The sequence below is a fragment of the Anarrhichthys ocellatus genome, unplaced genomic scaffold (assembly GCF_004355925.1).
Source record: "Anarrhichthys ocellatus isolate YVR2014 unplaced genomic scaffold, GSC_Weel_1.0 scaffold1, whole genome shotgun sequence".
NCBI lineage: Eukaryota > Metazoa > Chordata > Actinopteri > Perciformes > Anarhichadidae > Anarrhichthys > Anarrhichthys ocellatus.
Genome location: NW_022280031.1, coordinates 14822035 through 14837901, shown reverse-complemented (window position 1 = coordinate 14837901; position 15867 = coordinate 14822035). Strand labels below are relative to the sequence as shown.

Genomic DNA, 15867 nt, shown 5'->3' with positions numbered 1-15867 from the left:
CACCTAAGTAACAGTGATCCACTCTCGGGCCAAAGTGAGGGCTTTTTTTGTGTTTTTGTGTTGAGAGGGGGAAGAGAAATTTCTCTTAAGATTCTCGCTTTCTATCCCCCCTCTCTATTTATTAGGGTAATGAATTTCCGACTGCAGTGCCAGTTCCACTGAGCCTGCTTCTCGGCCTAATTCTCTGTAATATTTCCTCATTGCCGCTGGGGAACATTATATGAAGGCAGGGCTTACAATACCATCAATATGCCCAAGACGACAATCGGACGTCTCATAGATATTAATGGAAGTGCAAATTAAATCAAAGTTGGAGTGCAGCTATCGGGACTATGATCAATGCCTTTTGCACAGTCAGATTTAATATGGGGTTTGTAATTTGAGTATCCAAACAAAATGTGCATCTTAATGGGAAAGATGAAAGTAATCCCACATGGGGAGGAAATAACACATTAGCTGCATTGTAATTAGAGAACTCGGAGTGCAATGTTTCCCCGGCTCAGTATTAACGGTGAATAAAAGCCTGATACATTTACAACGTGGATACAGGATGTGGACATTTGGATTGTTTTTTGGACACCTCTTGAGATGTCATAAGAGGCATCTTTGAAAATAAAACCAATCATAATTATGTTTGGTAAAAGCACGAGTATCATATCTCATACAAACAGTGAAATAAGGGGGGGGGAGATAATGCAGCAGGAACACATCTGTGTTATTGCAGTCACGGCAAATAATGAAAGAAAAGCACATCAGGTATGTTTTGATTTAATTATGACAAATCCTGCGTTTTAAAGCCAAGAAACAAAAAGGGAACACATCTAAGGTATGTGAAACATGGTTTTAGTAAAAAAAGTTCTTAATAAAGCCTGATTGTGCAAGTCATCTCACAGGCATTCAAAGGGAATACGATATAGCCTAATAATGCAGCTTGACGAAGTCCTCACACTTGTATTTATTGGCAATCCATCCGAGTACACACAGCAGCCAGTTAACGTGACCCCGTGTGAAGGCAGCACGTAGCATGAGGAGAGCAAACAGCAAAACAGCTTTTTCAATGAATAACACATGAGATAACAAACATCGGTAGACAATGATCCAGTGCCTTCAGCGAGTCAAGTGCAACACACACACACACACACACACACACACACACAAAATCACATGAGAACAAAAAGGCTTATCTAACTTGATGCAACCTCTCATGATCACAATGAAACAGCAGTCAATAGTTGGTGCTTTTGCACGGAGAATTAACTTAAATAAATAGACGTGAACTTTGAATTCATTTGTTTTGCCTTTGTTTGTGATTTCAGTCTTGGAAGAACAATTAGAGTTGGGTTACAATTACATGGGAAGATAAATATCAGTTGTGTCTCTACGTCAAACTTCAAGCTGGTTCAAGCACCCAGTTAGCTTAGCTTAGCATTAAGACTGGAAGCAGAATCAGAACCGTTTAATTGGTTCCTTGTATGTTGCACATCCAAGTAATTTGGCTAGGTGGATGGTGCATAACATTAAACAATCAACAGAGTGCAAAATGCAAGACATGATTTAAAAATAAAAACATTATACAAATATGGTAAATAAACAAACAAATAAGAGTATATTAAAACAAGTATATTATTAAAGTTTCAAGTGTATATTAATAGGGAAAAGAGTGCAAGGGTGCAGATATAAACTTCGTAAATATGAGAACAACTTGTGATCAAAAGAGGATCATTTTCTAGTCAGACCACAATATCGTGCTTGGCATCGCTAGAATCTATCAATTCCGAGCTTTCTCATGTAAAAAATGGCAAATTAGTTACTTACGTGTCTGCAGCGATTATATCCACCAGAAGACACAGATATGCTGGGATAGTAGCAGGCGAAAACCGCGGATTTGACAAGCGAAATCAATGCGGAAGTGGTTTAAAGTTGCATTCTCTCTTTTAACCACCAGGGGCGACTCCTCTGTTTGCGAAAATAAGTCGTATGGAAGTCTATGAGAAATGTATATGAAAAGTAGAGTTTATGGTCTCAATTGCTAGTTTTAGGTCTTCAATACAGCTTGACGTTCATCTAGTAAATTATGGTCTAATTTAGAGTAAAATAGACCATAAAGTAGGGTATGCTTTCAGGCGGGTTACCTTGTGATTGACAGGTCGCTACCGCTACCAGTGCCGTGTTTGGTGTATCCACGTCACTCCTCAGCAGTCCACATATGGTCACTTCCGTTCACTGGTTGAAAAAAAAAAAAAAAAAGTTGGCGATGGTCAAAATCCAAGATGGCGACGGCTGAAATGCCGAAGTTGTGGCTTAAAAACTGTAGTCAACATACCAATGGGTGCCATCACAACAACTACGTCCACTTCTTATACAGGAGCCAGACGCCATGTTAATGTCTGTATAGCATGGAGCCATTGTATTTGAGTGTATTTCCAACACATATATCGTCCCAGTTGAAATCATAGAAGACATTCGGTTGCGTCATTGCCTTTGGAATCTTGATTTTTATGGTGATATTGCCTCTGAAATTGAGATTTGAGAATAAGAATATCAATGTTTCCTTTATTGCATCTCCATTTCCCCTGGAATGGTAATATAGTTTAGTTTACTTACAACTCATTCACAGTCCTTAGCTTCTTACCTTTCAAAGGAGACCAGATATATGCATATAAGCCTTATGGCTGAGGAGCTATTCATTTTTTCCCCAAGGGACAAGGCTAGGGGTTTAGGAGGTTAAAGTTTGAGTTTTCTTTTGAAGCAAAACAACGATCAGATTTTCCATGAGGTAATTAGTCAAATTGAATCATTTTGGGTCATTGAGTGAGACGTTCACACAGCACCACCAGCCCTTATTAGAAGATAAATGTTGACATTTTCCTCTTGCTGTTGCACAGTCCCACCTCAAGATGATAGCATCAGGGGGCTCAACTCAATTTATAAGGGGGGTAACATTTCATCATCAAACATCAAACTGAGTGGGTATGTAACAGGACGCCATAATCCATCAATAAAAGTGTATTGATATTGTCAAATGTTAATATGTCATCCATAAACCCCTGGGTCCTCTTGTCACCGGGACACAGCCTGCTCAGCAACACATATTGCCTCATCGTGTTGTTCGCCATCGACCCGGGTCTCCCTCTGCTGTAAAATGTTGCATGCCGTGACAGAGCCGAGCATTAATCAAAGTTGATTTCAAGTGTGAGGGCGCAAGTGCCCTTTTTTTTTCCTGCCGGAGAACTGTTTAGCACAACAGCGCTTTGTACAACAGGGTCCTGCTCGGCAGTGTAATGGTAGCAAAAGGAGGTCATAAATAATAGATTCAAGATCACTTACACTTCATGAAGCAGGCCACTGTACGGCATTCGAGGGGATATCACATTTTGCTGCTCAAATTATAGATATGGTCCTTTTAGCTGCAATTGTAAAGGAAAACAAGGCCTCCAAGTGGGCTGTGAAAGAGTTTAATATGGTGCAAAACATGACGGCGAAAAACAACAGTTTAGCCGCTGAATGATGACGGTGAAAAGTGGGATGTGGGTAAAAGCTGCTTTTGGTCTCAACTGTGTGTTTTTGCATCCCTTCTGGTAGACTTGTGGATGCAACAATCCCCTTTATTTTGTAGCAACTGTCAAAACGAACTGGGATCTATTTGTCTTCGGTAAAGATTTGGTCCGTAGATGCAAATAGATTTTGTAATTTATCATTTATAGTGTTACAGATTCATATTTGCACTTCATTGTCTCTAAAGGCTCCTCCAATATCCTCTTGAAAAATGATTAGAATCACATTTGTAATGCAACTGTCCACTATCAAACCACTTTTAATTGAAAACACGAGTATTTATTCAGCCTTTCTTCAACTGTCTCACACTTTGAGCTGTTTGCACACTAGAATTGGAGAGGTGTACTTATTTCATGTCATGCACGTAAGAAAAGAGTTCACTGTTATTACCTTTAGATGATAGCAAATAATGTGATAACCTCTTGTTGTAAGATTGTGTCAGTGCTGTAGCTGCCTGTCTTTATACTGCCCCTCAGTGGCAAGATAGGCAAATGGCATAAAAATTTAAAAAAAGGACAATTTGCCTTTGTGTGAACACATTTTGCAAGACCTTGCATGCACACACACTGCGGCAAACTTTGATATTTCGCTATTAACTATGAGGATAAGAATCCCAATAATTTCTAATGTGCCAATGCAGCTGGAGATAAATAGCACAGAGCAGAGGAGATGATCAGATCTCACTCCATATCTTAATGGGATCCTCTCACACGCCATTCCTATTAATGACCAATCCCTCAATTATGTAAATCAGCGAACGGTCACTAACAGTGAGAAGTTGAAGTTGCTCACATAAACAGCAACAGTGTCACATTGCAGAGGGCGCTAATTGGCCGCTACTTTTCGTATAATTGCAGCGTCTGGGGCCACGTCCTCGGCTGACCTCTCCTTTAAGTATTGTTTTTCAGCGCACAAACAGTTAATGGAGCAATTAAGATGGCACTCACAAGCACCACTTGTGGGGGACCATTTGACAAGAAAGAGCTGGAGAGAGGCGGACTGGGATGCTGTAAATCCTGCGTGTAGTACACAAGAGTCTTGGACCAGAGGGAGCGGTGAGTCAAGGTGCATGATACAACTCACCGGCATCCTTCTCCAATGGTGGTCATCAGTGAACCAATCATTCTGGTGCTTTCTGTGTGATTTACGAGGTGTTGGTACCAACATATACTGTACAACGGGCAGCAAACACTGCAGCTTATATGTTCCAATTTATCTGGTCAGTCAAAAATTCCACTTACAGTTCATGTACGCATGCAAAAAGGCTGCGTTTTTGTTCATCATAATACAAAACTACCATATCCTGAAACAGTGCTATGAAAACAAACTCAATAGACACATTTATCACATTTGTTTCAACAGCATTTGAAGTATAAAATAACGTCAAGACAACATACAGCAAAAGATGTGACATGTTTCAAGGCACAGTAACAGTTTCTTTTTCCTCCACAGAGATTTTCTCAGACATTTTAGGACTTTTTCATTGTGCGATAAGAAAACTGGCAGCTGTTGTGATTTAACGTGATACAGTGTTTTTTCATCCACTAAAACGTTCATCTTCGAACACACGTGGCAGCAAACTGAACCGATAGAGAGGCGAAGACACCTCCGTTCAATGGGACCGTAATCTGGAAAAAAAATATACTACTTCTGGTAGTCAACGGTGAGAGATAAATAATTATTCTGCCCCTTTATGAATTGTGCCATGACTTACTTATATGATGTTTGTCAATTTAAAAGATAATTTTGCACAACAAAAAAGTCTCATTTCGTTGTCAAACTGTTGAATAAGACAACAAATACGTAACTAGAAAGACTGCGAACCCAAAAGTCGCGTAAGTGAAGCTACAACGCCTGTGTGTTTCGTACCGGGTCGTACTCACACAAACAGCGGGTCTTGCTCGTTCTTTTGCCTCTACGCTGCTAAAAAGAGTCGCTGGATAAAACACGTCAGGTAAGATAATGATACATTTTTTTTGCAGGGACATAGCGCAGTTACCTAGCTAGCAAGCCAAGGTAACGGCCATGCTGCATTGACCCGAGACGAGCGATGTAGTTCACCGATCGGTTTCACGCAAAATGAAATGATGCGACAAATCTATGGTGTTCTTGACTTGCCAAATCGTCTTTTCAACTGACAAACATCATATGTGTAATTCATGGCACAATTCAAACGGGATTAAAACAATACTTGTCTCTCGCCGTTTTTTCCGAAATAAGGTCCCATTTGGGGACACCGGAAGGGGCGGGACTTTGATTCTCTATACAGGACAAAAAGCTACCAGTTATCTCATCACACTATAAAACAGATTTTAACTCTCGAAAAGTTCAACAGATTTAAGCTAGGACTGATGTGAAGGTATGAAAAGGAGATAATGTGAATGCCACCTATTTCGGAGACTAATCCCAGGAGAGCAAAGAGGAGAAGAAAAAAAAGATTTCATCTCTTCATCTACCCCCTTCTACCACAGACTTTGCCCACCCTCTATGACTAAGTTATGCCCTGTCATGTAGTCGGAGGCGTCAGATGCCAAGTAGACCACTGCAGCTTGCAGGTCTGTCACTTGAGCCAGTCTACCAGCAGGGATATCTGACAGCCAGCGCTGCACCAGAGGCCTGAGACTCTCCGAGTGGATGAGAGGGGTGTCAACAATCCCCCTGAAAAGAGAGACGGAGAAAGAGGATGGGGGGGGAGAGAACGGGGGAGAAAAAAAACCCCACAATGAAATCAGAAGGCATCACAGCTCGGAGCCAGGAGTGACAGCGTTGTTTCAGAGCCACCACTTTGGTGACAAAAATAAACCCAATTATCCTTTGAAGAAAGGGCATGGCATGGCATCTCTGATGGTGTTTACCGTGGGACTGCTGGCACATCTCAGGAAGAGCCTACGGGTGTGAGGGGGACTTTTGGCATAATTTGCTCAAGGCCTTCGGTTAAGCACTTATTACATGCAACGCATGATTGAAATGTGCTTCAGCTACTCTGATGTTGAGACAGTATTTATGTGGGATTTATAAGAAAACAGGTGTTTTGGTTTTGCGGTTGCGCTGGTGTCGAATACACCGATATTCGCAACAAATGCAGTTCCCTCCGCTCTCCTACAATAACAGGTATCACAGGGTTTACATTTGAATAAATATGTCAACACGCCCGCCTGCGCCTAATACCAGACGACTTCTGACTCCCTACACAATTGACGTGACAGTGACTAAAAGCCGCGCGGCCCGAATCATTGTTTGTCGCATCCTGGCGCCTTGATATGGAATTCCAACATTTGGCTAAATTAGCACTTCCAAGGAGCGTGTGACACCTTGGTTAACATATTCCACCTCAATTATATTTCTCTTCAGCTGCCCTGTTATCTGGAACCTTTGCTGGCAATCAGAGGTACTGTTTTCCCTCAGCCAATTTTGTAGATAATGCAGCTTATCACCGCTGCGGCTAAAGTTGCCAATGGAATCGGGCTCCAGTCAACCTCGTGAGCGCTAATTGTGTCCCCTTTTTTCTTTTCTTTTTTATGCATATTTACCGACTGTCACTTCAAAGAAATCAGCGGCCCATTGAGACGACCGGTTAGCGAGGGGGAGAGAGAGAGAATTGCTTCTGTGCAAATTAAAATTAGCAAACAAGCTGCTGATAAATAAAGGGGAGCGCGGGTGTGCGAGGGCTTTGTTCTGGGGCTGTGACTGGACCTGGCTCGCCCGGTGCCACCGCACGGATTTGCTCAGGGATGGCTGGGGCTAAGGGATGCTCCACTTAACACACACACACACACACACACACACACCTCACACACACATCCCTTCCTGTGTTCTCCTCCTTTCTTCCCCCTCCCCCTGCTCAGCTTCACAGACAAATAGATACAAACAAGGCGCTATTGTTGCGCCGACACTCGGAGTGAGGTTGCAAATTTGATTCCCTAATTGAATAGAACAATTAGAGCAAGTGTTTGGTTGATTCATCCCTCAAGACGTCATCTAATTAAGCGCGGATGCATTGTTTGAGGACTTAAATTAGTGCATCGTTTCTCAAATGGGGCTCTTCATATGAAAGCAAACGCACTAATCACCACTTTGCCTTTCGCAGCTCAATCCCTTCCAACACTCAAAAAGGTGTTTTTGGCACAAGAGAAGAAGAAGGCCGAGAATAGACGGCACTTACGGTGAGATGCAGTTGACATGCACTCCTCTGTCAATCCATTCGGTGGCCAGAGTCTGAGTCAGTTTGACCACTGCAGCCTTGGACGTGTTGTAGGAAAGCTGCTTCTGCGGATGGGGGACTGCAGGGTGGAGTGTGGAAAAAAAGAAAATCAGTTACCCGCCTAAACGGACACCTTTTATAAAGATGACATTCATTAACAATGGTATGCACTTTCACAATTCTGAGGTGTTCATTTAAAACGACCTTTCATTTTTAGGAGTAATTTATTTATAACAGAGAGGGGGAAAAAAAGAAGCTTTCTCACAAAAGCTGACAACATATACATTTTATATTGCAGCTCCTGCGGTTTCTTGTGGTTACCACATAAAAAGCTCTTCCATTAGCTGCTGGGGACTCTGAGGACGAAGCCATGTAAAATGAATTGCTTGTAATGTCCAGTTATGCTCTGTTCTCGGCAACAAAAGACAGGGAGCCATTTGTTTGCCTTGACCATCACAGATGCTGCACACTGCATGGGATAACGGGACAGGGGCTCATTTTCTGCTGGTTGATTAATCATCACAAGGAGGGCTCCAAGTTACATACAACTTTAGTAGTTAACCTCGTCACCCGCCGATCTGACTGCCAAATGGCTTCAGTGTGAGGCCGGGATGATAAATACCGGCCAGCTGCGGAGAGGCAGGGACCGGTCCTGGGGAGGCAAAAAAAGGCTGCAGCGTCCCGCTCGCTCGGATGAAGAAGGGGAGAAAAATGTGCGGGGTGGGTATAAAAGTTTGGGGAGAAATAGGATGTTAAAAAAAAGAAAAAAGGGTGGGGCAACAGCACCGTAGCTGAGAGAGCACGCTTTGAGTGGGATTGTGCAGAGTGTGGGCGAGATAGCGGAGGATGGGAAGGTTGGGCCGGGCTGGATAAGGGTAGGCTAGGACCTCAGAGGAGCAGGCTAGGAGGAGCGGAGCCCAGGGCTTACACACAGATTGAAGGTGAAATCCGACTTATCAGGACAGGAAACACAGCTCAAAATGCCTAACAGCACTAATCCTCGCTCAAGACCTGATGATACGGCCCCAAAATACCATTCAGAAAATGCCTTCATCCTTTAAATAAACCTGCATTGATGTTTTTCGCACGTCTTAAAGAGCAGTAATCCCCAGAGAAGGGAAAAGGGAGGTAGAAGGAGAGCATTCTCCAAAGCCCTCTTTAACATTCACCCTGCTGCTTATTGCCCATTTCAAGTGGGAGAAAACATGCTCTCTATCAGGCACGCCTTTACATTTGAAATTCCTCTGGAGTTCAAATGATGCACTCTTTTCCCAGAATGGCGTGGCTGTTGTAATGTACGTTGATATGCAGCCGAGATCTGCAGGTAAGAGTGCGAGAGTCACACAATCCCTCTGTAAGGTCATCACGCAGCCGAGTGTGATCGTATCAACTTGGATATTTCCTGTCTGGGGGTGTCTTTGAGCTTCTGGCCGTTATTCAGATTAAAAAAAAAAAAATGGTGGTTGATGGTCAGGATTGTGTGTGTAGGGGGCGTTAGTGGATACACACGCATTCTATTCAGCAGATGGACAAAAAGCTGTCATTGTGCATTTTAATTGGGCATTTACGGCTGCTTTTTTTGGGCTTCCACTTGGCTAGAACAGGTCCCATCTGATTACACATTATGACAATATTATAACAGATGTCCAGACCAATAAAGTAAATTCCTGAAGGACTGTACGTAATGTGAGTAATTGATCATTTCTTTTAACGCCGGCCCTCTATTTACCAGCATGCCCCTGCAGTCGGGACCGGCGGCCCATATGGCGCGGCGGTTTACTGGCGATTTGACTATACTGCTGATGAAGTGTTGCTGTTCCTCTGGAGGAACCTGTTGGATTGGGGAGGGAACATTATACGAGGCTTTTGCTAGGGCTCTCACTAAACTCTGAAAGTGTCTTCCGCTGTTCAAACAAGGCTGCAGGCACAGGAACCCGCCCCTCCCAAGTTGGACCTCAGGTTGCCTTCCACATCCTCCAGACAGCTCCGCAGAGAGGGGATGTTTATTATGATGCAAAAGAGCCTCGGCGAGACGCAATCACCGACACTTTCCTGCTATGCTTACCCTACACAGGGCCGGATGCATCGCTGTACAACAGTTTAACTAGGGTAAAAGTTGCAAAGGAGAAGAGCTGGTTAATCCTGTTTGAAAAGTATTTAATATATATTTTTTTCCCTTATTCCATCCACCGTAATGGTCCAAAGTCAGTTCTGACGACTTTATGTCTGAGGAGAAAAACTATTTCATGTGATGTGTACTCTTGCACATAGCTGCACAGCACAAATGTATTTAACTCTCCCTTCTTCCTCCCCCTCCTCCCCCTCCTCCACTCGACCCAACTCTCCACGCCAAATGGAGAGATTAAAAGCAGACATGGAGGGGCTCCAGAGAGAAGGTGGGGGAATAGAATCATCACTCACCTATTAGACTGGCCATGGAGGCTGTGTTGATAATCTTGCCGTATCCTTGCTTCAACATCACTCGACCTGCTGCCTAAGGCGAGGATTCGGGGGGGGAAGAGGCACATTAAACACCTTATTATGGCACCGATATGCTGCCATGAGCCTGAGCACGGATCAACACAAAAACATGTAGTTTATCGTCAGACAGGAATAGTGGTTAAACAACATTTGGGTGGCAGGGCGTATTTAATATATATATATATATATATATATATATATATATATATATACACACATATATATATATATACACACATATATATATATATACACACATATATATATATATATATATATATATATATATATATATACACACATATATATACACACACACACACACACTAAGTTTAGGATTTATTTTAGTCAGAACAGAGCAGCTAAAGCTGATTGGATCATAAGTAATTAGGTCATACTCTGACTAGTTCTGACAGAAACAAACGTAATCATTTTGGTTCTTTAGGTGTAGTTTCTCTCGCAAATTGATGGCAGAATTTTTTTTAATATAATAATATTTAGGATTGAAATTCAATCAAATTCTCTATTTTCAATTTTAAATATAGCATACATAAATGTGATTGTGTAAATATGAAAACACATGGAGCTCTGTGGCATTGCATCATCTCCACCTGCACGCTTAATTGTTGATGTCCGATGAAAAACATGCATCTCTAAAAATTGGTGATTTTGACATTTGTGGATACAGCAAAGGATTATTTGTTCCTTTGGGAGTTAAGAAAATTCTGCTGCTTCCAAAGCTACAAATACCATTTAAAAAGCTATTGTACTACAGAGAAACACTTTATGTTTTTTCTTAACTTGTGGTTTAATAATTGAATGACTTTCTCATAACAAAGTTGATGTGATCTATAGAAAAACAAATGCCTCCATCACACACACGTTTCTACATCTGCTTCATATGTTGTTGTGTGTTAAAGACCAAAGTTCAGTCTGATTCTGCACAATTATTCCAGCTTCCAAACAAAAGATACCTTACATAAGCGAGCCATGCACAATCTGAACTGAGTGTCTCATTGTTTTAGTGAATGAGCGTCGGTCCATAACATTCAAAAGCCCTTTTTAATAATACTATGATTTTTTTGTCATCTGTCTGATATTCCAAAAAACCTACAGGGTGTTTATATTGTTGGGAGCACAATTTTTTTTTTTGCATCTAATTTGACAGCAGCATGTGACTTGAGTGAAAATCTTATGACACTATTTTTGGAGTTAACCCATAAACATAAATGAAAACTGCAACTCAATTTTAACACAATATTTATGTTTAAAAGCGTATTTTTTTTGTCGGGTCTGAACATTGCACGTCACATCAATAGAATAGGGAATGAACCCGTGTGTCGTTTACAGCTGGTGATACACACCTGACAGCACATGAAAGTCCCCCTCAGGTTGACGTTGAAGATTTGGTCCCACTCCTCTAGACTGGTGTCTTCACTGGCCGAGTTCATGTTGATGCCGGCATTGTTGCAGGCGACGTGGATCGCCCCCCATTTGGAGACGATGCTGTCAATCATCCTCCGAACATCGTCCGTTTGCTAATGTCAGCTGTGATCGAGATGGCAATGATGCCTGTATCCAAAAACATGGTGGTCTGTTAGAAATACTGTTAAAATCTTGTAGCATTACGCATGATATAAACAACTTCTATCCTTGGACATTTAAGAGGTTTATTTTAGAAATTACAAGTTATGAAAAATACAATTTAATATGTTTTTGCTTTATTTATTTTATGCGTAGAACATGTCATTCTTAAAGAAGAAATTAAAAGGGGAAAAACGACACGTCCATGGGTTCAGAGGTACATGTTTAACCTGACACACATTTTATGCTTTAGTATACTGCCACCTGCTGGACAAACCTGAGCACACTCACAATTTATGACATTTGGCAAGTGAACAAACCCAGTTTGCATGTATTCATGTCGTGATTGAAGATGTGCTGGTGTTCTACCAATCATTGCTTGAGTACTGAGAGGACCATTCATCCATCTGTCACTGCAGATGGACCGCTTTCACCAGTTTAACGTCAAAATAATTATAATGACTCATTTAGACTCAGGAGTCTTGAGGTTGACAGTTTTCTACTTTCTGTATTCCCGATTAGTTACATGTAAGACATGTGCATTATGACCAGATGTAGGATCTTTGAATGTGCATTATACACAACTGAATCACTAATAACTAAAGGATTACAAGCTACACTCCCTGATTTTGTTGTAGTGTCAATTAAATCTAGAAGTGTCCATTTGCCACAAATCACATACGTTTGTTTTTTTGTTGATTTAAAGTTTCTGAAATTCAATTTAAAAACAAATGAATTCAAAAGTACTTTTTTAATTAATAAATCTATTTTGATCGTTGAATAATTGTTTAGGTCATTTCTTTTTAAGGCCAAAATGACAAATATTGTTGCTTTCCAACAATTTAAAAGTGAGAATGTTCTGCTTTTGCTTATCTTGAAAATGACCGTGAACTGAATATCTTTGAGCTTCGGACTGTTGGTGCAAATTGTGAGAATCAATCATCATCATTTTCTCATGTTTTACATATAAAGATGAATCAAGAAAACAATCAGCAGATTAAATAAACTTAGTTATGACCCTATTAGTTCCTCAAATCAAGAAGTACATGTGCGGTCATGCCAAAATGAGTGCAATTGTGTGACAGTTTACTGAAAATATCGACCCCATTGCAGGGCCGAGCGTGTTGCTGTAAAGCCTCCGTTTTGCCGATGTGAAGAGAGTTACTGAGTCTAAAGAGTTGCAGCTTAAAGGGAGCAGTGTGCAAGATTTAGTGGCATCAAGTGGTGAGGTTGCAGATTACTGAAGCCCCCTAAACTGAATGCCCCTCCGCTCACCCCTCCCTTCCCAAGCATGATGGAGGTGGCCTTTAGGTAGCGTAAAATGTTGTGAAGGGCCCTCTCTAGAGCCAGAGTTTGGTTTGTCCTGGACTTTTGCAGAAACATGGCGGACTCCGTATATACACACTGGCCCTTTAGGTTTACATTTGTTGCGTCAACACCCCTTACCTTTGAGGAGGAGCTCTTCAGTCACCGCCTGTGCTTTATCTTGGTCCGGGTCTACCACGGCCACCTTCGCGCCGGCCTCCCCAAGGGCATGGGCGAATCCGCGGCCTATGTCCTGCCCAGCACCCGTCACGTAGGCCACCTTTCCATCAAGACGCATCCGATCGAGGATGGGTTGCCCCTTGACCCCGCGGAAAACTTTGTCGTCTGTTATTTTACTCTGTATAAAAAATAAACAAGACAAGCAGACACGATCTGTGAAAATGAGGCTGATCGGAGAAAATCCTCAGTGAAGGTGGGGTGATCCCACGTCAGTACTGTTGGGTCATGGGGGTTAGATCACTGGGGTTATCTAAACAGTACCTGTGTCCTTGAGCACTCGGAGGCCACAGATACCCGACGGATAATGCTGATACCATCTCTAAGAGGGATAATGACCTTTAAAACGAGAGGGACATTGTTACAGTACCAAGAAAAAGTGAGTGAACACATACAGCTGCATGTTTGAAACGTACCTGCTCCACGCGCGGATCGTCACAGACAAACTGGTTGAATTTTCGGAGCGCCAGTCCGTTGCTATCTGTCGTGTCTTTAAGATAAACCTTGGCTTTGAACAGCGTGTTATCGACACATATGACCCCTCGCAATTTCAGCAGACTGTTGTCCAGAATAAAGTTGTAGTAGTTGATGTAATTATCCTTGTCAGCGTCAATGAAGACCATGTCAAACTGCTCACCTGCGGCAGCCAATTCCTGGAAGAGACAGAGAGTTATTACAGAACTGGCCGTGTGCCCCGCAGTCATTTAACTTATTAACACCAACGAAAAAAGAAGAAGAAGAGTCAGTGTTAACCCTTGCCTGCTCTCATTATGCAAAGCACTCGACATACCACACAGCACCTACAATTGTGAATGTGAAAAGTGCTAAATAAATCATTTTTGCAAAATGCTCCACTTTGTTTTCTGGAGCATCTTTAACAGATGGACAGCTTCTCTCACCTTCAGGGTGTCCATGGCGGACCCAGTCCTGACAGTGATCTTCCTGCCATGTGGAGACTTGTCAAAAATGGACTGAGCAAAGTCTTTGAGGTACGGCTCCAACTCGCAGGCGACTAAGCAGCCGTCCTCGGGAAGCCCTTCAGCCATCGACAGAGCACCGTAGCCGGTGAACATCCCGATCTCCAGAACCCTCTTAGCTTGACTCATGTGGATCAGCATCTTCAGGGTCTGGCCTGGTCAAAAAAAACAAAACACCGGAGAGCAAGTTACCACAATACTGTAAACCACTGAATGTAATAGCAACGTAGCAGTACGCATGTAGATGTCGAACCTTCAACATGTCCAGTGATGCACTCCTTAGGAAGGCGGAATCTAGTTTTGCCCTCCTTGTGCACTTGATCCCAGTCATGGGAGATGGTTTTTCTACAATTAAAGAGTGAAAGACAATACTAACAACCGTTATCTCACACCGTAGTCATTTTGAGCTACAGATGAGCATGTGCATGGAAGCCAAGACATACTTATAGAGCTCTGCCAGAGGTTCGCTTTCCTGCGTGCTCATTTTCTCCAGGTAGTCATCCAGGCCGCTGGCTATGTCCAGAGCCTTCTGCAGCTGACTTGTCAACTCCTCCGGCACGTTGCCGCTTGCTTTGGCTACCTCCTTGGCTCTTGCCAGGAGATCCACAAGGACTTCCACCGGGGTGTCGGGAACTACGGAGGGGTTAACATAGTGTGGTTTTAGTTTGCAGAGCAACTACTCTTTCCTGCTCCAGGCAGTAAGATGTAAGGGGTGTGGAACTTTAAAATACAATAACATAAATCAATTTCTCAATTGTTTGATGAGTTGTTTGGTCTGTAAATAAAATACCCATCAGTTTACTGAAACTCAAACGTGACGTCTTCAAATTATCAAAAAGACAAATTATATCAATGAGAACGGAAATCAGAAAAATCATGATATTTTAACCAACAATATTCCAAACGTGGCTTAAAATAATAGTGAGCTCATATTCAACCCCACTAAATTACAGGCACACGGAGACATTTATGTATTTTAAACTTTTTTCACATAATTTTAAACTTTTTTTTCAGCGTTTTCTTATGACCACGAACTACAGAGAACCGGTTGCTGTGAAAGGCATCTGTCTGCCGGTGTTTAACACTTGGTCTGACACATGAGGCGCAGATTCACACGGGACTGAGCAGGAGTTTGGTTCCTCGAGTTCTGATACTCGTTACGCTCTTATGATATTTACTCTGACCCCCTTTGCAGCCGTGATTAATCGATATTCCTTACCTTTTTCGCCGAGCATGGTGCGCGTTTGTGGGCGTGACGATTTCGGCAGCTTTCAGCCACAGTGGAAGTAGCTCGAGACGTGGTGGCAGACTTTCTGTTATATGACTACAACTGTGCAAATTGTTGAGATGAGGGGGAGCGGCCAGTGTCTTGCACAACAGGCGAACAAACGTAAATGAGCCAACAGCACGTGAGAGAGCGACGGTTACACAATTGTTCAAAATATGACCCCCAACATTCATAGGTTCATATTGTTCTCCTCCTCCTGATTTTGAATACCAACGTGTTGGGGTCCAAAAGTCGGTAAA

General features: G+C 42.3%; 1 protein-coding gene across 1 annotated transcript; it reads right to left on the bottom strand.

Moving 5' to 3' along the window:
- Positions 1-6017: 6017 nt before the first annotated feature.
- Positions 6018-15575, bottom strand: LOC116384599 (uncharacterized). The gene is given in 13 exon segments (XM_075447366.1): positions 6018-6213; positions 7718-7835; positions 10178-10250; positions 11602-11771; positions 11774-11809; positions 13268-13484; positions 13628-13702; positions 13780-14016; positions 14263-14495; positions 14594-14685; positions 14784-15016; positions 15426-15430; positions 15560-15575. Coding segments are annotated over 13 exon segments (1701 nt in total).
- Positions 15576-15867: the final 292 nt, after the last annotated feature.